Genomic DNA, 21,623 nt, shown 5'->3' with positions numbered 1-21,623 from the left:
CCCCCAGCAATTTTGGACCGTTGCATGATGGGAGATTCATTCGGTTTTGCACGCCAAGGCAAACCCCATTTTGCCATTTTATATAATTTGATTTTTATTTTTATACACTTTGATTTTGAAAGAGGAACAGTCCCCAAAGGTGACCAGATGTCTTAACTGCAGAGGAGGACAAAGGGCCACAAAATGCAGGACGTTACAAAACAAAATATTATAACTCAGGCTTCTTAGTCATGCTCAAAATGGAGGACATTCTACTTACCCAGAAAAACTTGCGGCTTCTTATGCTTCGTACCAAATGCAGGCCGGACGGCGGTGGACGTCTTCTCTTCCCAGATGTTCCGCTTCCACCTGCGGTCCTGGCGCTGGGAGCTGGTGGTCCCTTCGGGGGGCAAGGCTCCGGCCGCAGCTGGCCACTCCATGGTCTTCCATCCGGCCTCCCGGACGCTTGTGGTTTATGGCGGGCACCGGCCCTCCACCGCCAGGTAGGTACAAAGAGGGAGGGATGGCAGCCCGGTGTGGGTTTGTGTGGGGCAAGGGGCATGGAAATGGTGGAATCGGGTGTGGGAGAGGATTACGGTGGTCCCCTGTACCCACAGATTCTGCATCCACCGATTCCACCATCAATGGCTTGGAAATATTTTTTTTTACAATTCCAAAAAGCAAACTTTGGTTTCACCGTTTTATATAAGGTATACACCATTTAATTGTGTCATTGTATATAATAGAACTTGATCATCCACAGATTTTGGTGTTGGAGGATGGGGTCCTGGGACCCAACCTTGACGGATACAGAGGTCCTACTGTAATTGACTGTAATCCTTTCCCGATCCCAGGTTCAGCGTTCGAGTGAACACCACAGACCTCTTCCATGTGGACCTGCGCTACTGGAGCACCTTACGCTCCAAGGATTTGCACCGGGGACCTCGAGAGAGGGCCTTCCACTCCGCCACCGTCATTGGCAACTACATGGTGGTTTATGGTGAGGACGATACGTAACGTGCATCTGGCCAATATATAATCTGTTTGCTGTATATAAGATGTGATCTTTCTATAGATATATGCATGCACACATATTTGTAAGCAATAAAAGGATATTTAAAGTGCATCTAAGCAAATATACAGGCTGCCTGTGTGCTATGTATAATATATAAGAGAGTGATCTATAAAATGCATGTAATAAATCCGTATAATATTTTGCCAAGATCTGTCTGTATAATTTTGCACTTCCTAAATGCTTTGAAGAGCCCTCTCCTTCTCCCTTCCAGGAGGCAACGTCCACATCCATTACCATGAGGAGAAATGCTACGAGGACGAGATCTTCTTCTACCACCTGGGCTGCCACCAGTGGGTCTCCCGCCACGAACTGGCCCCACCGATCTCCCACGGTGAGGAGATGCCCCTGGTTTTGGGGGCATCAGATGGGCAACAGCGGCTTTAGAGTCAGGCCAGGACTTGTGTTTCCTTGAAGACCTCTTCTAGGAGAAGTTTTGCAGTTGCAGCTTCTTCCATCTTAACACTGTCTAAAAGTTTATAAAGCACAATCTGGGAACCTCAAAGAAGCTGCTGGGGACTACAGCTTCCATCATCCCTGGCCATTGGGCATGTTGGCTGGGGCTGATGGGCAACCCAGTCTGGGAATATCTGAAAGGCCACATTCTGCCACCCCAAACCCTCCGTTTGCAAAGAAAAGAGGCTGATTTTGGGTGTAAAAACATAACCAGGCTGAGTTCTGTACTTTGGCTTGATATCTCAGTATTAAAAACAGCATGCGTCCAAACCCTCTTGTTACTCCTGACTGGAGTAAACCCATTGAATCATGTGGGCTTCCCATTCCACAGTAGATTCAGTGGGTCTCCTCTACTAAATAATAGGATCCTATAAAGCAGCCGTTGGGAGGCTTTGTCCACTGCTATACCTTCCCCAAAATTTAAAACCTATTTGTCCACCCAAAATGCCACCCAGAGCAATTTCACCCAGATAATGTTTGCCATATTTTATGGCCGTTTTAGGTCCAGGGAGAGAAGTATAATGTGGTGAAATTACCCCTTTGGGGGATGCATTCAGAGCAATTTTTTTGCAAACAAATTGTTTCCAGAAAACTCTTCAGAAGCTTTTTTGGGACCCTTGAAGGGTCTTTCTGCATCCCTGCGTCAGGTTTTCCCCACCCCTTTTATGTGCATGTTACTTATGTGTTTGATTTTGTTTACACAGTATGTATGAATATGTGTGAGTTGGTTCTGTCTCTTCCTTGGTCAGAGCATGAGGGCAAGGCGCAAGCTCAGGCTCGTGGCCGCTACTCTCACGTGGCCACCGTCATGAATGGGAATGTCCTACTGGTGGCCGGAGGCTACAGCGGTGTGCCACGGGGCGACCTTTTAGCTTACAAAGTGCCCACCTTTGTCTTCCAGGTGCCCTCCCAGATGGTAAGCAATCCCATCTCCCCTGCATCCTTATTTTGGCCTCTAAGCACCCCTTTGCCACGTATTTCTAAGCACCCTCCTTGCCACATGGATGTTAGCCCACGGACGTTGTGTCTTCCTGCATGCATTCTTCCAAGAGTTTCTCAAGGAAAATCTTTAGGGTTTCTGGGATGGGAAGGGTCTTTTTCAGTGGGGTCTCTGCGCTCTGAGCAACTTCTCCCTCCTCTCTTCCTCTCCTCAGTACCACCTGGATTACTGCTCCATTTACACCGAGAAGGCCACCTGTGCCAAGGATCCAGAGTGCACCTGGTGCATGAGAGGATGCCAGAGCACACAACCCCGCAACATTGTGCGTATTCATATGTGTATGTTTGTGTCCTTTGCAAGGATGGGCAGGTCTGCAAGGAAAGCTCTAGGCTTATGAGGGTGGTGGAACGTCCAGGTTTAAAGGCAGTATGCCTGGTCCCTGGAGAAAGTCATCATCTTGAAGGAACATTTGACTCTGTCCTTTCTCCTCTCCCCTTAGTGCCCCAGTACCAGCTGCCTGGGCTTGGCTCGCCTCTTAGTGGATTGCCAGTCCTGCCTGGCGTTTGGCGGTGCTAATGCCTCCCTGCCCCGTGCCCCAGGACCCTTCGGTTGGTGCGTGCAAAACGAGACTTGCATGCCTCTCTCGGGTAAGTGAGTCAAGCTGCACCGTTCTTCCTGTTGGGGCACGAAGCCCACATTTTAAATGTTAGGCTTCTTTAATGCTATGGTGGGGTAATCACTTTGCTATGGTGTGCAATTCACACTCCAACCCCCTTCTGCCATGTGGTAATACATAGAATCCTAGAATTGGAAGGTACCCCTAAGGGCCATCCAACCCAACCCCCTTCTGCCATGCAGGATCTCTCCCTTGGCTTCTGGGTGGGTCTTGAATTCTGGAGTTTATCTGAAGCCACCTTTTCTCCTGAAATTCTCCCTTGGCTTCTCCATCCTCGCCCGTCCCCAGAACATGGCAGCTGCCAAGTGGAGAAGATCTCTGGGACCTATGGCTGGTGGGGGTCTCAGCCCTTCTTCCTCACCTCCTTGGCGCAATGCCAGCGTGACAGCTTCCTGCCCGGACTCCATCTCATCTACTACTACCAGCCGCGCAACGACTCCCAGCCAGATAAGGTAAGCGCGGGGAGACAGTACAATGAGATTAAGTAAGGAGTAAAGGGTGTGTGTTTGCTTTGGAGTCTTCAAAGACCCTTTTGCTGAGGGTTGCCATATGTCCACCTTTCCCTGGGCATGTCCTCTTTGCAGAGCTAGACGTTTGGGCTGGGTGGAGATAAATAAAATGTTGTTATTACTAATTGGATGTTATTTTGTGCTGCAAGGGAATTTTTCACTGTTGTGCTGCTGGTAGGAGGGATAATGGATTTTATTTTATATTGTTGTATGTTACTTTTATTATATGCTGCCTCATTCCTGACGGAGAGGTGGGCTATAAATAAAATTATTATTATTATTATTATTATTATTATTATTATTATTACTTCTGGTTTTCTTACAAAGTCCAGTTGGGAGGAAATGGGTTGCATTGCTCAGAGGAGGAGAAGGGAGAGAGACATGCCAGGTTAAAGCAGGGTGAAGGAAGCCCCTGAAGGGAGCCCCAAAACATCCCCTTAGCCCCCTAAAAATCTTACTCAAGTGCATTCAAAATGCATATGAACAACAAAGATTCAACCCAGGTTCTACCGGGATTATTTTCATCCTCCATATAACCCCTGGGATGATAGGCCCCTAGTTCCCTGGTCTAAGCAATGGGGGGGGGGGTCTTCCTCACAGGGCTGTTGGGTGGTGGCCCCAGACCCCCTCCGCCGTACCCCACCTTCAGCTCTGCAGGATTCACATCTGACCCATGTGTCCCTGCCATAGCTCTCCATCATCCAGAACAGCAACATCAACATCAGTCCCACCACAGAGGTGGACATCTCAGTGGTCTTCAAGGGCTTCATCCACCCATTGGTCAGCGGTCCAGGGCCGGCCGAAGACATCTCCATCTGGGCACGCATCCAACGCCTCTTTGTGACTGCAAAGTTGGCCCGGGCCTCGGGTTCGTTGGAGCTGGTAAGGGCTGGGAAGGACCATGGGTTGTTAGTGAGCTATTGTTGGTGGCCATACTGGTGCTGAGACTGGGAGCTTCATGGTAGGGAAATTCTATTGGGGCAATGTCATCTGCGGAGACCAAAATGCCACAAGGGTTGCATTGTAACTGGAGAAGCCTACGCCAATTTTGCAAGCGGTTTAATAAAAAGGTTGTCAAAATTGCCATCGCTTGGAAATCTGGAGTGTGGATTTTACCTATCGAAACAAAGTCTATAGGTAGCCTAAATACCATCAGAGAACTGTTGTCGAGTCTCCCTTATCTGGAATTCTGAAATCCAAAATACTCCAAAATAGTCTGTATACGTGACTGAGATACTTTTGCTTATGATAGATATCCACAAAGTTTGCTTCATGCTCAAAATTATTTAAAATGTTGTGTAAAAATTACCTTCAGACTATGGATATAAGGTGTTTATGAAGCCTCAGTCTCATTGGGTCCATCCCCAGGATACTTTATTACATGTATGTGCAAATATTCCAAAATCTTTAAAAATTCCAAAACGCTTTTGGACCCCGGCATTTCAGATAAGATATACTATATAAAAGATATATGAATTTTCCCTTTAGACTTGGGTCAAATCTCCAAGATATTCCAAAATCCAAAACATATCTGTTCCCAAGTATTTCAGATAAAGTGCATATGAAACACACATGAATTTTTCTGTTTAGACTTGTGTCCTATCTCCAAGATACATCATTTTGTATCTGTGCAACTATTCCAAAACCTGAAACACATCTGTTCCCAAGAAATAAGAGAGACTCAATCTGTATTCCAAATGTATTAAATGCCAGCCTAGCAAATGTCCCATATCCTGGATAGTTGGTCTCTAAATGTCTTGTAGCATTTATGTAAATAAATGCAAGTTTACCAACATAAATAAAACTCTGTGGCTGGAAATGTACGTCGCGTAGGTAAGGCTAACACGTTGCATCGCCTTCTGTTTGCAGAAGGGCTCAGTTTGCTGAAGGAGGGTTTTACTTCCTAAAATAGTAATAACTTTGCAAATGGGGTCTCCTGGTTTCCCTGCCTTGCCTTCCAGGAGGAGGTGGGCCGCTGGGCCGTTTACCAGGAGAAGGAGAAGCGGCTGCTTCAGCGCCCGGGGGGCGAACGCCTCTTCCCCAACACCGAAAGGGGGAAGAAATACATGGTGCTGGTTGAAGGCTACCTCAACCACTCTGGCAACGGACAGTCGAGCGAACTGGCCCTCACCTGGGACCGGACAGGGGTCCCAGGGGGCAGCGTGAGTACCCTTTGGACCATGGAGGGCATTTCGGGCCCTGGAATCAAACCCCAGCAGATACCAAGGGATCACTGTAAATCATCATCATCATCATCATCATCATACCCCATTGTATATAATGGGATTTGATCATCCATGAATTTTGGTATCCATGCAGGGTCCTGGAACCAAACCCCAGCGGATACCAAGAGCCCACTACTGTATATTCAATAAAAATTATATTTTTTAAAAAAGGAAATGGTTGAGGGAGATGCTGTGGATGATGGGATATCCTGTTTTCTTACCCTTCTCTCCCTTCTCCAGGAGATTTCCTACTTTTTCCTGGAACCATACCGCTCTGAGATGTGCGCCATGTACCGTTCCTGCCTCGCTTGCCTTGCAGACCAGGGCTGCGGCTGGTGCCCACTTAGTGCCACTTGCCACCGGCGTCTGGCCAACAAAGAGGATGCCGGACCCTGCGGGGCAGGCAGTGTGCGCCTCATCCTGACCCCGGGTAACTGCATCTTGTGTGAGGACTACCGAGATTGCCATGCCTGCAGCAAGGTGTGTATGTGTGTGTTTGTGAGTCTGCATTACGGTCTGAGAAGGGTGTGCAACCAGTCCAGCAGTTGGCAGGACCATTGCATTTAAGCCACCTGGGCGGGCAAGGCACCCATAGAAAAGTGGCAGACCAAGTGACCCAGGGAATGCGGACACAGAAAATAAAAAGAGAAGTTTGAGGTCTGGATGATTTTCAGCATCTCATTCTCTGCAATGATAGAAATCTGGAGAAAGCAGGAAAAATTAATTTGAGGATGCAAAAATTATTTGCAGAAGCCTGGGCAAAAGCCTTATTCCCAGATCCCATAGTTACATCCCTGCCTTTTTGAGAGAGGAAGGAAAGACAGTTCTTTTCTTAAAAATCCGTAGGATTCTTTGAAACAAAAAGAAGGGCTTGGGTGGAAGGAAGATGAAGAAAAAGAGGGGGAAAGATCATGGATGTGGGCTAGGCATACATATTTCTTTAAGCTAAATATGTGTCCAAAATGACAGTTTCTTGGAGTTGGCCACCTACAAAATGCACAAACGAAATTAGCCACAGAAGTGGGGAGCGTTTTGTAGATGGCCTCCTGTGCATCTTTGCTATTTGCAACACGCTCGGCTGGATCCGCTCCTCACTGCCATGTGCGTGCCTCGATCTCGGCTCCAGGATCCGTTCTGCGAGTGGCAAGTGAACAGCAGCAAGAAGGGGGATTTCCTCTGCAGCCGCCGAGGCCGCCAGCCCAGCGCCATCCGGTCGCCCAAGGACTGCCCCAAGCTCTGCAACCAGTGAGTGTCCCCGGGGTCCTGCGAGGTTGCGGGTTCAGGTTGTGATGGAAAGAGGCGTCTGCGGCACTTCGCCCTGTAGCAAAACGACAGGGTTGATGTCAGTCAGATGGATTTAAACCAATGGCACCCAGACTTTGGTCCTCCACATGTTTTGGACTTCAGCTTCTAGAACCCCCAGCTGGCTTGGCCAACTGTTGGGAATTCTGGGAGATGAAGTCCAAAACATCTGTGTGACTAAAGCTTGGGAATCACCGACAGTGTATGCCAAATTGATCTGAGCCATGATGTAAACCGGAATTAAACTATGATGTAAACCAAAGTGATTTAAACCAGAATGTTAATTAAACTGATTTAGCATGTTCTGCAGAGTTTTGCTTCTTCACCTTCCCTTTTGCAGGCGGACCTCATGCTCCGAATGCCTCTCCAACTCCAGCCAATGCGCCTGGTGCCAGTCCACACGCAGCTGCTTCTTCTTTGCTGCTTACCTGGCCAAGTATCCGTATGGGGATTGCCGTGGGTGGTATGACAGGTAAGCCAAGGAAGCTGCAGGTGATCTTTGAAGGAGGAAGCAACCACAAGCTTCCTTCACACTTCTGCATTTTGGAAGGGGGCGAAAATATGCATTTTGACCATGCTCAGAGGAACTCTTCTCTCCAACCAAGCAGCAGCATGAGGGAGTGAGAGAGGGCAGCAAAAAAGGCAGGGGGAGGTCTTTAGTTTCTGCAAGGATTTATAGATCCAGGGGTGGTAATGTTGGCCATGTAGCAAAGTACAAGAACATCCAAAACCCATAAAAGAGTGATGCCTTTATGGGGCCAACCAAAATGCACAAAATGCGTGTTGCAAGCTTGCCGGCTGACTTTCTCTGTGTCTGACCTTCTCTTTTCCTCCTGGCCCAGCGTCCATTCGGTCCCCCAATGTCTGGACTGCACCCGGTTCAACACTTGCCGTGAGTGTCTGCAAAACTTTGAGTGTGGTTGGTGTGGGAACTCAGACAACCCTACTCTGGGCAGGTAAGGCTTGTGTTTTGAGGCTGTGGTTCTTTTTCCGGATGTGTAGCAGAGAAACAGGAGGCAGTGCTGAAAATCTCTCAAACTTAGCTTTGCATTAATAATTTGAACTCCAAGTTGCAAGCTCTTTTGATTTTACAGTTGCATTGCAAAGGAGGAAATGCCAGACTTCTGTTTTCACCTTGTTGGAAAAGGTTGCCCTTCATTTTCCAAACACAGGCTCCTGTTGTTTTATGGGAGAAGAATAAACCCAGAAAGCACATTTTCTTCCCCAAAGCAACACGGATTGAATTGCATGGATTGAATTGCTCTCTGTGGGAAAGAGATTTTTGCAGACATAGATGCCTCTTGATGGGAAGGAAGTTGGCAACCCTGGTTGCCATTGCAAGGTGACCGATGTCTCTCTTGCTCCCTCTCCAGGTGCCTTCCTGGGGATTTCTCTGGCTTGAACACTTTCCTGAATTGCTCAGTGGCCCTTTGGGAGATGCATGGCCTGCCTCCCACCCACCCGGCCCAGTGGTCCTACGGCCAGTGCCCCGATGTGGACGAGTGCCGCCTGGGCCTGGCCAACTGCCACCCCTTTGCCAGCTGCAAGAATACCCCAGACACCTTCGAATGCCATTGCAACCGGGGCTACGCCGGAGACGGTGTGGCCTATTGCAATCAGACGTAAGTAAAAAGAGGACAAAGAGGAAATTCTCTTCCTCCCCATGGCAGGCAAAATGAGTGTTTATCCATCAACTCCTATCTTTGAAACTCCTTTTTGCAAAGTCTTTTTGTGCCTACCTAATCCCCACTTTTCTTGCTTATCCTCTGCCTGGGTGGAACCCCTTTTAGCAGCATCAGCATTGCTAGGAGGGTGAAGGGGGTCTGGAAAGAAAGAGACTTTTGGTGTTGCCGTGCCTGTAGTAAACACTGCAATAAAGCCTGAGCTGTGAAGGAGTGGTATTCAGTCATAGCTAAACTAGTGGTCCCCAAACTTTTTCAATCTGCCACCCTCTTTCCTCTTCGCTGACAACCCTAGCACCCTCGCATCTATGTTCAATGTTACGACAGTTGGCTAGTCAGCCAACTGACCAACGTAATTGGGTCCCCCTGACTGACTGTTCCGTGGCCTTTCTCTCACAACTGCCAACTTCCAGCTGCTACGACGAATGCGCCCACGGCGAGTGCAGCGGTGCCCCCAACTTCACCTGCTTGTGCGATTTAGGATGGACCACGGAGGTGGTTACGGGGGCCACCCCTCCGCCCAGCGGGGTCCAGTGCAACGTGGACTGCGGGTGCCACTTCCACAGCAGCTGCACGCTCAGCGGGCCTGGCGTTTGCGACGAGTGCCAAAGTGAGTCCTCTGACATTACTCCTCTCCTGGTTTGTTTGCGAAGCTACCATAAATAGTGGGCCTTTGGTATCCGCTGGGTTTGGTTCCAGGACCCCCATGGATAACAAAATCTGTCCTATTAAACACAATGGCTTAGTAAAGTGGGTGCCCCTATTTATGAATGCTTGCTTTTTAGAATTTATTTTCAAACTGTGTATGCTTGAGTCTATGGATTAAAAATCAGTGGGTACGGAGGGCTGACTCTATACTCAACTATAAGTTCACCTCTTATAAGTTGAAGGCAGGTTTTGGGGCCAAAACTATGGATTTTGATGTGATCCGTGGATAAGCTGAGGGCAAAACTTAGGGGCATTCAACAAAGGATGTAAAGGATGAAATAAAGGAACACGATGCCAAAGAATTTACAAAATCCCAGCAGGCATAAATGTTTCTGCTTACTCTAAAGGCTGGATGGATAAGGAGGAAACTACCCCATCCCTATTTGCTATGGCTGCATTTTCTCTCTGATGCTTTTTATTCTGTTTGTTTCCTGCCAGACTGGACGCATGGTGACCGCTGCCACCTTTGCCGCCCGGGCAGTTATGGCAACGCCACTGACCCAAGTGGCTGCCAGGAGTGTGCTTGCAATGGCCACGGCTTGGAGGAGATGGGCTTCTGCCATGGGACCACGGGGGCCTGCTACTGCGGCCCACCCACGGAGGGGACCCACTGTGAGCGCTGCGCCCCAGGATACTACGGGGATCCCAGGTGAGCAAGCTGGAACAGGCGGCTTGGGCTGTGTCGCATGCCGCAAATTGTAATAATGGAGGTGAGTCAGCATGGTGTAGTGGTTTGAGCATTGGACTCAGACTCTGGAGACCAAGGTTCAAAGCCCAGTTCAGCCATAGAAACCCACTGGGTCCAATCTTCCTGAGGGTTGTTTCCTCCTCCAGAAACAAAGGCGTCTGCTATCAGGAATGCCTTGGGCGGTCCTTGCTGGCCAACCTTTCCGCATCTTCCTCGCTGAGCTCCCAAAGGGCTGGGGGACCCCCGCTTGGCGGGCTGTCCTACTGCGTCTGGGTGTTGTCGACCGGAGATGGCGTGCAGCCCTGCCAGCCGGACCAGACCTGCCCCACCATCACCCTCACGATCCAGCCTGACACCCTTTGTATGGTGAGCATGGGGCTCTGGGTGGGTGGAGATCTATGGGGACGGACGGATGGATGGAGCCCAGACTTGGTTCTGAAGACCAATGATGTCTGAAAACCAGAAGAAATATATAGCTAATGCATATGTGTTAGTTGTATTTGTAGTTTTGCAAGGACCTTAGCGTTCTTTGCCAAAGTGCTGGTGCCTCACCAAACTACAAATCCCAGGATTCTGTAGCATGCAGCCACGGCAGAGGAAGTGGGGCCAAACTGCATTATTTCTACAGTGTAGATACACCCAGAGAAAGCTAAATGTCTCACAAAATTACAAATCCCAGGGTTCTGTGGGATGGAGCCATGGCAGTTAAAGTGACGCCAAATTGCATTATTTATGCTGTATAGTTGCACCTTGAGGATGGGGCAAAAATGAGAAACTCTTGTTAAAGGGCAAAAGTGTGAATCTGTTATCGTTAGCCTTGTTTGGTCTCTCTGTAGAACAACTACGTCTATGTTTTTGATGGCTTACCTGACTTTCTGGATACGGGCCTGATCCAGCTGGACCGCACTCTGATCGGGGCCTTCTGCGGTCAAGGCTGGAGCCGTCCCATGACGGTGGAAGCCATATCAGGTAGGAAGAACAAGCAGGGTTTCAAAGGAGGTGGAGAAAATGGGAGATGACCCTAATCCATTGGTCAGGAATGGTCCAGCTCAGAAGGACAGAAACAAGTTGGAGCAAGGTCAGAGAAGGGCAACAAAGATGGTAGGAGGGATGGAGAACAAAACGAAGGAGGCATGGTTGAAGTGGATGGGCATGGTCCACTTGGTCAAGAGAAGACATAGGAATGGTGTGGTGGCCTGCTTTAAATATCTCAGGGGCTGCCCAGAGAGAAGGTCTGTAAGTAGGTCCAGGTTTCGTGGATTGACAGGCGGGTAGATCTTGATTGAACATCAGAAGGAATGTTTCTGCTCTAACAGGCTTTCAAATATTGACCGCAAGGGCTTTTAAAAGGTTGCTGCTCTATTGGCTTTTGTATTTTGCTTCAATTTTTCTGAGTATCTTAATTGCCTTCCAGAGATATCTTTTTACATTTGGTACTTTCGCCAGCATGTCTTCTTGTTTCTGAGTATGGATTCTCTCCTTGCCTCTTGTCTTTGCAGGCCTGCTGGTCATTTACTACGAGGCCAACTCCAGCGAGGCGTCCGGCTTCAACGCCACTTACACAGTCCACCGGTGCCGCCCCAGCTGCCAACCCAACCAGGAGTGCCAGGAGGGCCGCTGCGTCTGCCGGGTGGGCTACACGGGGCCCAGCTGCCAGTACCAGACCTGTCCGGGCAACTGTACGGCCCATGCTGGACAAGGGACGTGCAACAGGGTAGGCGCAGCTGTGCGCATGTCCCTATCCGCCTGCATCCCTGTGATAATGTTGCTTGTGCATCAGGGTCACCCGCTGCGGTCACTCATGGTGTCACCCCCCCATTGACCTCCTCCCATTTTACACCACACAGAATCCTGAGTAATGTTTTTTGCACTAATGTAAATTGTAATTCCCGTATGCCACTGAATGTAATGCTAATAGTTGTGCTATAAACAACTAGCAAAAGTATACTCTTCAAATTACAATATCATATGCACAACCTAAATTCATTTAAAGCCCTCCTTATCCATGGATTTTTTTTTTATCCACAGATTCAAACATCCACGGCTTGAAAATACTTTAAAAATATACAAATTCCCATAGGCAAACCTTGATTTTGCCCTTTGATAAAAGGGGCACCATTTTACTCTGCCATTATATTTAATGAGACTTGAGCATCCACGAATTTTGGTATCCACAGAGGGATCCTGGAACCAAACCCCAGCAGATAAGAAGGGCCCACTGTACATATATAGTGAAGTTTGGTTAAAATGTTATGTTTTTAAAGAATTTTTAATATATATATATATATTTTTAAAAATTACTTTTTTTTCAAATTTTGAAATGTGAAATTTTAATTTTAAAAAATTCTAGAACTTTCCTTTCTCCGAACTCCCACCGTCTCTTAAAGCATTTTAAAGGGAAGCAGATGAATGCCACAGCCTGTTTTTGCCAGAGGTTAGGAGTTTGAGGAACAGTGGTGTCACCCCCCCCCCCCCCCCCCCCCCTTTTTAGGTTGGCGCGGGGGGGCGGCCCCCCCCCCCCCCCCCGCACCCCCTTAGTGGTTGTTCATTATCTTGTGGCCAAGGTGCAAGGAGGTTCATTTACTATTTTAGATGGCAGGGGCTCACATAGGGACAGGGATGATGCTCCTTTGCCCGCCAAGCTTCTTGCAAGCTGCACAGATGCTAAAACATCTGGAACCTTGGATGGTCAGGGGCAAGAAATGTTTCCTCTTCCTCCTCCCCAGAGCCTTGGCCTCTGCGTCTGCAGCGATCGTTTTGCTGGCGTGGATTGCTCCGTGCCACTGGACGCGGGCAAGATCGTGTGGGAGACCTTGATTGACACCCAACTGACCGCCGTAAGTGACCTCCACTACCCATGCCCCCCAAGTACCTTCTGGTGGAGATGGACAGGGCACGAGACCCACAACACGACACCTTTTGGGGTCTGGTGGCTTCCAGAGTGTGCTTTGTGGGTTTCATAGGGAGTCAGAGAGCCAGCATAGTATTGTGCTCTGGGTGTTGTGTTCCTTTTGTGACTCATCGTGACCCTAAAGCAAACCTATTGTGGGGTTTTGTTGGCAAGATGTGTTCAGAGAGAGGTTTGCCTTTGCCTTCCACTGAGGCTGAGAGTATGTGACTTGTCCAGTGGGTTTCATGGCGGAGCAGGGATTTGAACTCTGGTCTTACAGTGTTTGGGCTTTCAAATCCAGCACTCAAATCTCTATGCTGTTGTTGATTCTCATTGACCAGATTTTTTTTCAAAGGAGGTTATACTTTTGGAACCTAAATTCCCATAATCCCCCAGTGGCTAGAGGATTCTGGGAGTCATAGTCCCCCTAAAAAGAGTAACTTTGGAAGGCCAGCCTTTGGGGCTGGTGCAAGTGGCACATGCTGGTGGGAAGTCTGACTGTTGTTCATCTCAAGGTATTTTTTAAAAAATGCTTTATCATTAACAGCAGTGGGAACATTTATGTCCGAATGAGCAAATGGTGCTCTTCCAAGCTTCTGGGTTTTAGGGCGCTGAAGACAAGCTCAGGGCATCTCTCCCAAACCATTTTCTGTACTTTTGGAGCTGCAGGGTGAACTGACTAGTTGCTCAATGGAAGTGGGTGCATCTTTGCTCCCGCTGAATGGTGGTCCACATCTGAACATGGTTTGCATCTCTCTCTTGTTCCTCCAGGACACAGCCAGCCGGTTCCTCCACCGTCTGGGCCACACCATGGTGGAGGGGCCAGACAACACGCTCTGGATGTTCGGGGGGATGTCGTTGCGGGAAGGGATGCTGGGCAACGTTTACAGGTGGGGCACAAAGAGAGATCCACGTCAGTCTGATTTGAGGCAAAGGGAAGGGGACAAAGAGCCTTGAAGCACCTTTATGCCTACAGTGGGGAATGTTTGGCCCATGGGCCACATGGCCACCCCCCGGACCTCAAGATTTGGCCCTTGGACACCCCCCCAGTCCCTCAAACCCACACACAATCCTGTGTGCCTTACCCCAAAATGTCTTTTCCCAAGATGCTGACCAGGAGTGATGGGTCATGTCACTTCTGGTTATTATTTTGGATGGGAAACAAGGCATTCCCTCCATTGGGGTGTCCTACGGTGATATCTGTGGAAGACTCCTTCCTCCCCATCACTCTCCAGCTCCCATGCGTTTGCCTAACTTTGTCTAAGTCTGATTTATATTAGCCCAGCTTTTATGGATCTCTCTCCCTGTGCATTTGAAGAAGTGGATTGAAATTTTTGAACACTCAGGCTAAAATAAATCAGGGTGACTGGAGACCCTCAGTGCCTTTCCCCTCCTAGACAGCAGAGGACATTGTTTCTCCGCAGGTACTCCATTGTCGAGCGCCGCTGGACACAGATGCTGGCTGGGACAGAGGACCGAGGCCCTGGGCCCAACCCCCGGTACTTCCACGCAGCCGCCTACATCCCTGCCTCCAAGGCCATGTACCTCCTTGGTGGGCTGACGGCCGACGGGGTGGTCAGCGACTTCTGGCTGCTCAACCTCACCACCCTGCAGTGGAGGCTTGTGCAGGTAATGCACTGGCTTCATGCTGTTAGAATGATGCAAGATGGGTCCTTGCAAGTTGTGCTACAGTTACGCATAGTTGTTGGCTCCATTAGCTTTGCACAGATGCTTCTAGAAGGTTCCTGAGAGGGCCAAGGTGGTCTTTCCCTGGGTCAGATAACATGCTTTCAATGTCTGCTCACCATTGGCCCTCCAGATTTTTCTGGTCTCCAACTCCCATCATCCTCAGCCTGCAGAGCCAGTGGCGTGGGGTTATGGGAGCTGCAGTCTCAAAAGGTCTAGAAGGCCACATGATTCCTGCTCACTGCAGAAAATTCAGGATAGCCAAGAAAGTGAGGGACTCTGTGCCCCACCAACTCCTCTGCTCCTCTAACGTTCAGGTCCTGACCACTCCTCTCTTGCCTTCCTGTCTCTTCCAGGATCCCTTGATCCCGGCTGTGGCTGGCCACACTCTCACGGCTCGGCGTGGGTCCTCCTTGCTCCTCATTGGTGGCTATTCTCCCGAGAACGGCTTCAACAAGAAACTCTTGGAGTATAATGTGATGTCGGAGACCTGGCACGCGGGGAACCAGGCCGGGACGCCTCCTACCGGTAGCAGGAATCCATGGGAGTGGGAGTTTGGGTGGATCCGTGGGGTAATTAGGTAGTGGTTCTGCAACCAAACAAATTGAAAAGAGCGTAAGGCTAGGAGCACCTTGCATTTATCTTGCTTTCTAAGCCAACCATCTCTTCCCAAAAGCATCCCAGAAAGGGGGATTATGGCACAGATTTTTGCCACCTCCAACTTGCAAGGTGCGCATGCTGGAAAGCCATACCTGTCTCTATCTTTCTCAGTGACTGTCCCTGAGCTGGGAATCTCCCTTCCCAAAATGGCTAATAGCATCTTCCTCCTTGTTGCCCTTGCTCTGCCAGCCAAAGCCCTTTCTATTCCAGCAGGATTTGAATGTTTTTTAACACAAGGACCCTTATTAGGATGCCACAACATTTAGAATTGCACTGTTTCAAAATTATTTTCAGTTTGTTTCCAAAGTTATTGAGAGTTTAGTTCCATTTCAGTGTTGGTCTGTTGCATACTTTTAGTGTAGACTTTTAATTCTTTAGCAGCCTTCTATCCTGTTTTTGTGGCAGAAACGACGCAGTCTATATTATATTGCAATATATTTTATATAATGTATTTTATAATATATACATTAATTGCATATAAAATTCAACAGCAGCAAGAAGAGAAGGAAAAGCCTATAACCTGGTGCTAAAGATAAAAGATAATGCTTTCTCTTTCCAGGCCTGTATGGACACTCTGCTGTCTACCACGAAGGCACGGATGCCATCTACGTCTTTGGTGGGCATCGCTTCCATGTGGAGATGGTTTCTGCCTCTGCTGAGCTCTACAGCCTTTACTACCCCAATTTGACGTGGAGCTTGTTGGCCCCATCTCAAGGGCCAAAGGTGAGGGATGGCCGGGCCAGGATTAATGGTCATGCCTGGTGTTATGACCCAGAGTTGCTTCCGGGAGGTAAATCCATGGTTGCAATCCAACATCCCCTGAACCTAGCATAAATTGAAGGAATATTTCCTTACGCAGTTAATTCCAGGAGAAATTGTAAGTCCAGCTGTAATGAATCAAGGATGCAACTTTTGGGGGCTGGAGGGGAGAAATGCAGACCCTATTTTTCTCCCTGTTTGGGGGAGGTTGGCCTGGATGTCTTGGCTTGGGAAGGAGCCCCATGGAGTGGCAGGTGGGGAGGGGGCATTCATTGGGCCCTTTCCTGTCCCTTATAAACCCCACATCTTTCGCATCCCCTTCCAGCCCTTGGCTCACTTCTTCCATGTGGCAGCCGTGCTGAAGGACACCATGGTGGTGATCGGAGGGCGCACCGAGCGTGAAAATTTCACCAACCACCTTTTCTTCTACCAGCTGAATTGCAATACTTGGATCCTCCCTAACAGCACAGGTGAGAACAAAGGACTCAGCTGCAAAAGGTGGCATCTTGCCCATGTGTTTGAGATTTCAAAAAAGCAAGTGGTCCAGGCAGGTCCCCATTCCTTCTTTCCCAGAAACTGAATTCACAAGGTGTTTCTATGGATTGCAGAATTATAAGTTTTATGGCGCAGAATCTTGGGCTTCCTCACTTGCATGGAGTCAATATGAAAATATCATGTATATAACATATTCCAGTCTTCTTAGTTTGTTCTCTTTAACATTCATTGAGATACGTGTTCAGTTATCTACCTAAGTTTGTATTTCCCTTTCAGTGGTTTGTTTTACACTCCTTTTAATGTTATTGGTAGCTTAATTATATTTTTAACATTGTATGGTGTGATTTTAACAACAGCAACAGTTGAAATTCCCTGTTTCAACTGAGCAAGACCTAGGTCCAAATAAATAATAATGCAGAAATAATCCAGTTTGAGACCGCTTGATCTGCCCTAGAGCAATGGTAGGGAATCCTGGGAACTGTAGCTTTGGGAGACATTAAGCTGCCTCTGTCAGAGAGCTCTATGATTCCCAGGATTCTATAGCACTGAACCAGGGCAGTAAAAGTGGTCTCAAACTGGATTATTTCTACAGTGTGGATTAGACCTTAATCATGCGCCTGATGCTTTATTTTGTTCACCAACACTTTTCCTTCCCTCTTCTGCAGCTGGAGCCATGGTGGGCGAACCCATCATGGAGACCATTGCCCACGCTGTGGCAGCAGCCGGGGGCCGCATCTACCTCTCAGGGGGCTTCAATGGGGTGGCCTTGGGGCACATGGTGGCTCTCTTGGTCCCCACCGACCCCTGCCTCATCTTCCCCAGCCTGGAGGCCTGCAACACGTCCAATGCCAGCTGCACCTGGTGCCACGGCAGCTGCCTCTCTGCCGAGAGGTATGGACAGGTGGCATTGTGGTGGGGGGCTGAAAGGAAGGGGGCTGGACTGCAGGTCTTGCGATGAAATTAAGGGGGGGTCCCAAGCTCTTCCCTGGAAGAGAGCCCTTGCTCTGTGTGGAGCTGGTTAGCAATCAAGAAAAATTTGGGCTGTATGTTTTGGGGGAAAGGACTTTGGGTGCAGAGCCAGCATGATATAGTGGTTTGAGTGTTGGACTATGATTCTGGAGAACAGGGTTCGAATTCAGGCTCAGCCATGGAAACCCATTGGGTAACCCTGGGTAAGAGACATTCTCTCAGCCTCAGAGGATGGCCATGGCAAACCCCGTCTGGAGAAACCTGCCAAGAAAACCCCACAATAGGTTTGGTGTAGGGTCACCATGAGTCTGAAATGACTCGAAAGCACGCAGCAACATTGATAAGAAAAACAGGTAGTAATGGCAGATTTGGGTAATGGGAGAACCAACATGGTGCAGTGGTTTGATGGTTTGACTAGGACCAGGGTTCAAATCCTTCCTCAGCCACAGAAACCCACTGGGTGCATATTCTCTGAGGAAGGCAAAAGTATCAAACTTCTTGGAATAAATCTATTCAAGGGAACCTTCTTATTTCTAAAAGAGCCAGCATGATGTAATGGTTTGAGTGCTGGACTATGGGAGACCAGGGTTCAAATCCTCACCCGGCCATAGAAACCCATTGGGTGGCTTCAGAAGAAGGCAGTGATGAAGGAATCTGGCCAGAAAACCCTAGGAGAGATCCTCCATAAGTCATAGTCTTTGAAGGCACACATATAATGGGGTGTAATGGATATAGGTCCACAGTTCAGATGAATGTTATTATCTTTGCCATAACATGGCCATTATTGTAACAATTCTAGAGAATGTGCCGTTATTAGCCCAAGTTTTTTTTTAGCTCGGCATATTCCTCATCCACAAAATAGACATTCTTATCTCCAGAAGGTCTAGGAAGATGCTCTGATACCTTTCTACCATGCACTTAAATCTCACAGGAAGAACCAGAACTTTCTGCAAAATGCAGAATATGGATGGCCTGACCTTTCTTCCCTTCCTTCCTTCCTTCCTTCAGGCAGGGCTGTTCCTTTGGCATGGCCTCCTGCTTCCCCACCCCACAGTCCGCGGATGAGTGCCGGCGCCTCAGGACTTGCAGTGAGTGCCTTGCCCAGCATCCACGCTCCATGGCCCACAGCCTGGGCATCCCAGTGAGTACCAGCCTGCTCTTTGTTAGGGGAGGGATTGGGGTTCCCAATCTTTGCGTTCCTGCAGGGACTTTTCAGGGATGGCTATGGATAGGTGGCCGCTGTTATATTTGCAAGCTTCATATGGGTCTTTGAGTGGAGTGCATGGGACTTCCACCAACTCCACAAAGGCCCTGATACACACACACACATCCCAAACTTACATTTTTTATAGCCTTAAAAGAGTTTTCCACCCCAAACCTACATTTTTCAATCCCTGTGGGATTATTGGATGCTACCTTGGAACATGCCAAACAGCACGGAAATGAAACAGCATGGCAATAGAGGTAAGGACTAGAGAACTTTCAGCATCTGGGCTCTGACTCTGGTGTCTCTTCCATCGTCCCCAGGCTTTGCCCCAGTGCAAATGGTGCACCAACTGCCCCGAAGGAGCTTGCATCGGCAGCACCGGCAGCTGCACCTCAGAGAATGATTGTCGCATCAACCAGCGGGAGATCTTTGTGGCGAGCAACTGCTCAGAGATCTCGTGCGAGGCCTCCGACTGCGCCAAGTGCACGGCCTCCGGGAAGTGCATGTGGACACGGCAGTTCAAGCGCACCGGTGAGTGGATATTTGGCGAGGAAGAGGCCTGGGCAAGCAGGAAACCATTGGCTATGGAGATCCTTGGCAGGGAGAACACAAGGGAACCAGGGAGATGGATGAGAAAAGGGACTGCACAGAAGGATGGAAAGAGCTTGGGAGGATGGAGAGGGGGATGAAGGTCTGTGTGGACTCATGAATGAATCAAGCCCATTTCACTGGTCCTTGCATGCAAGAGGGCATCCTGGTGGACTCTAGCCCTGGCATTTTCTGCAGGGTGCCTAGGTGCATGGAGGCCAGGTCCAGTTCTTCAACTCTTGTGGCCATATCACCCCACATCAAGCCCAAATACTTCTGTTTTCCACTGCAGTCCCTCTCAAAATGGTGAAGCATGACTCCATTTTGGGAGGGACTGCAAAGGAAAACAGGGATTTGGGGTTGTATAGGGTGGTGGAGTTCTTGTGGGTTATTTTCATATACTTTCATGTGTCTGGGAGGCTTTCTGTTTGGAGGCAAAGGTTGCCCCCAAAATCACACTGAAATATACTTTTTTTAAATTGTGGGCTTTTGGGGGAAGGACTTCAAGGCCACAGAAGTGGGGTACAAGGGCTGCACCTTGGCTATAATAGAACTGAAGCCCAAAGTGTCCAGCCATCTCTGGGGAAGGATTCTCACCCTTCATTGCCTGCACATCTTGACCCCTCTCCTTCCCATCGCCCAGGGGAGACACGCCGCATCCTCAGCGTGCAGCCCACCTACGACTGGACCTGCTTCAGCCACTCTCTGCTCAACGTCTCCCCGATGCCGGTGGAGTCCTCTCCCCCACTGGCCTGCCCCACGCCTTGCCACAACCACAGCACCTGCGGGGAGTGCCTCAGCTCCAAGGGGGCCGACGGAGGGTGGCAGCAGTGTGTCTGGAGCGTCTCTTTGCAGCAGGTAACCTCCATGACCCAGCCTCTGAGCACTGTCCTTTCCCCATTTCTAATTCCCTGCTTGCTCCACACAAACACCACCCTTTCCAGCACTTGGCTCCTTGATTCTGTACATTGGAGAGATTCCCAAAAATGTATAACCTTTTCCCCATCCTTTTTAGTTAGCAGGAAATTCAACTTAAAATTGTGTGGCCAGTTCAGATTTGCCATGCATAATTTTATTTCTGATGCACAATTCAATTTGGAGAGTGGGCATTGGCGTTTTTGCATGTGTCTGCAAAGGGTACGCTAGCCCCCATGAGGTCTGACCCATTCCTTCCCCTCTCTCTGTCTTCCTGCAGTGCATGAGCCCCACTTACCTTCCCATGCGTTGTGCGGCCGGGATGTGCGGCCGGGTGCTGAGCGGCTCCGAGAGCTGCGCCCCATCTTGCTCACACTTCCAGCAGTGTGCCCTCTGCATCCAGCAGCCCCGTTGCGGCTGGTGTGGACTGCGAGGAGAAAATGGCAAAGGGCGCTGCATGGAAGGCGGACGGAGCGGCCCTCGCCAAGGTATGTACCAGGCAAAAACTGTGCCACAGCTTTCCAAGTCATCTTCTCAGGGAAGCAGTTGGGGAACAGGAAGCCACATGGGGCAGAGACTGTGGAACTGCACATAGGATAGGAACAAGGTGGTTGTCCTCTTCTCTTATCACTGAAGAAAGGCAGTGGGGTTAGGAGGCAACCCTGCTGCTCGGTCCTTTCTCTCTTTCGACCGTTTAATGGTTGTAGCAGTGCCCCTTTGGGGCTGAGGGATGGACCACAGTGAGCCATTAACTCTCATTCAAAATAAGATACACATGCGCATAAGCTGTGCCACCAAGAGCAAGGGAGCAATGTGACATTCAATGCCAGGCGAATTAATTTTGCTCATAAGAAGAACCTTTGGCAGCTCACTGTTGGCATTCTCCTCCCTTGCAGGTCTGTTGGAGTCCTGCGGTCCAAAGGCTGACTGGGCCTTCATGTCCTGTCCTCCTGAGAACGAGTGTCTGAATGGGCACCATGATTGCAATGAGACGCAAAACTGCAATGACCTGCCCCAGGGATACCAATGCACCTGCAAGAATGGCTACATGCTGGACAAGTGAGTGCTGGAGGGCAGGAGAGACAAAGGGGACCTGGCTGAGACACCGAAGGGAAAAGGGGATGATGTGGTCATTTTATGTCTAGGCCTGAGGTTGGTGAATGGCTAGCCATAGGGTGGTTCTACAGGTGGAAATACCAAATGGCTACACACTGGAC

General features: G+C 49.2%; 1 protein-coding gene across 1 annotated transcript in view; it reads left to right on the top strand.

Annotated features, from left to right (window-relative positions):
* Positions 1-21,623, top strand: part of MEGF8 (multiple EGF like domains 8) — a 34,232-nt gene that overhangs the window by 6,885 nt on the left and 5,724 nt on the right. The window contains exons 8-38 of the mRNA XM_042440122.1: positions 302-482; positions 834-979; positions 1,266-1,385; positions 2,257-2,423; positions 2,662-2,769; positions 2,947-3,094; positions 3,412-3,575; positions 4,323-4,514; positions 5,594-5,794; positions 6,098-6,337; positions 6,984-7,102; positions 7,500-7,631; positions 8,002-8,115; positions 8,533-8,781; positions 9,255-9,451; positions 9,988-10,198; positions 10,384-10,603; positions 11,074-11,206; positions 11,737-11,951; positions 12,964-13,074; positions 13,899-14,017; positions 14,552-14,756; positions 15,170-15,341; positions 16,033-16,196; positions 16,558-16,702; positions 17,393-17,631; positions 18,709-18,837; positions 19,224-19,434; positions 20,135-20,349; positions 20,687-20,894; positions 21,303-21,465. Of these exons, the coding sequence (XP_042296056.1) occupies positions 302-482; positions 834-979; positions 1,266-1,385; positions 2,257-2,423; positions 2,662-2,769; positions 2,947-3,094; positions 3,412-3,575; positions 4,323-4,514; positions 5,594-5,794; positions 6,098-6,337; positions 6,984-7,102; positions 7,500-7,631; positions 8,002-8,115; positions 8,533-8,781; positions 9,255-9,451; positions 9,988-10,198; positions 10,384-10,603; positions 11,074-11,206; positions 11,737-11,951; positions 12,964-13,074; positions 13,899-14,017; positions 14,552-14,756; positions 15,170-15,341; positions 16,033-16,196; positions 16,558-16,702; positions 17,393-17,631; positions 18,709-18,837; positions 19,224-19,434; positions 20,135-20,349; positions 20,687-20,894; positions 21,303-21,465 (5,338 nt within the window). The remainder of the gene's footprint in view (positions 1-301; positions 483-833; positions 980-1,265; positions 1,386-2,256; positions 2,424-2,661; positions 2,770-2,946; positions 3,095-3,411; positions 3,576-4,322; positions 4,515-5,593; positions 5,795-6,097; positions 6,338-6,983; positions 7,103-7,499; positions 7,632-8,001; positions 8,116-8,532; positions 8,782-9,254; positions 9,452-9,987; positions 10,199-10,383; positions 10,604-11,073; positions 11,207-11,736; positions 11,952-12,963; positions 13,075-13,898; positions 14,018-14,551; positions 14,757-15,169; positions 15,342-16,032; positions 16,197-16,557; positions 16,703-17,392; positions 17,632-18,708; positions 18,838-19,223; positions 19,435-20,134; positions 20,350-20,686; positions 20,895-21,302; positions 21,466-21,623) is intronic.

Source organism: Sceloporus undulatus, chromosome 9 (genome assembly GCF_019175285.1).
Source record: "Sceloporus undulatus isolate JIND9_A2432 ecotype Alabama chromosome 9, SceUnd_v1.1, whole genome shotgun sequence".
Taxonomy (NCBI): domain Eukaryota; kingdom Metazoa; phylum Chordata; class Lepidosauria; order Squamata; family Phrynosomatidae; genus Sceloporus; species Sceloporus undulatus.
Note: the sequence above shows the minus strand (reverse complement) of the source record. Positions and strands in the feature narration are given on the sequence as shown.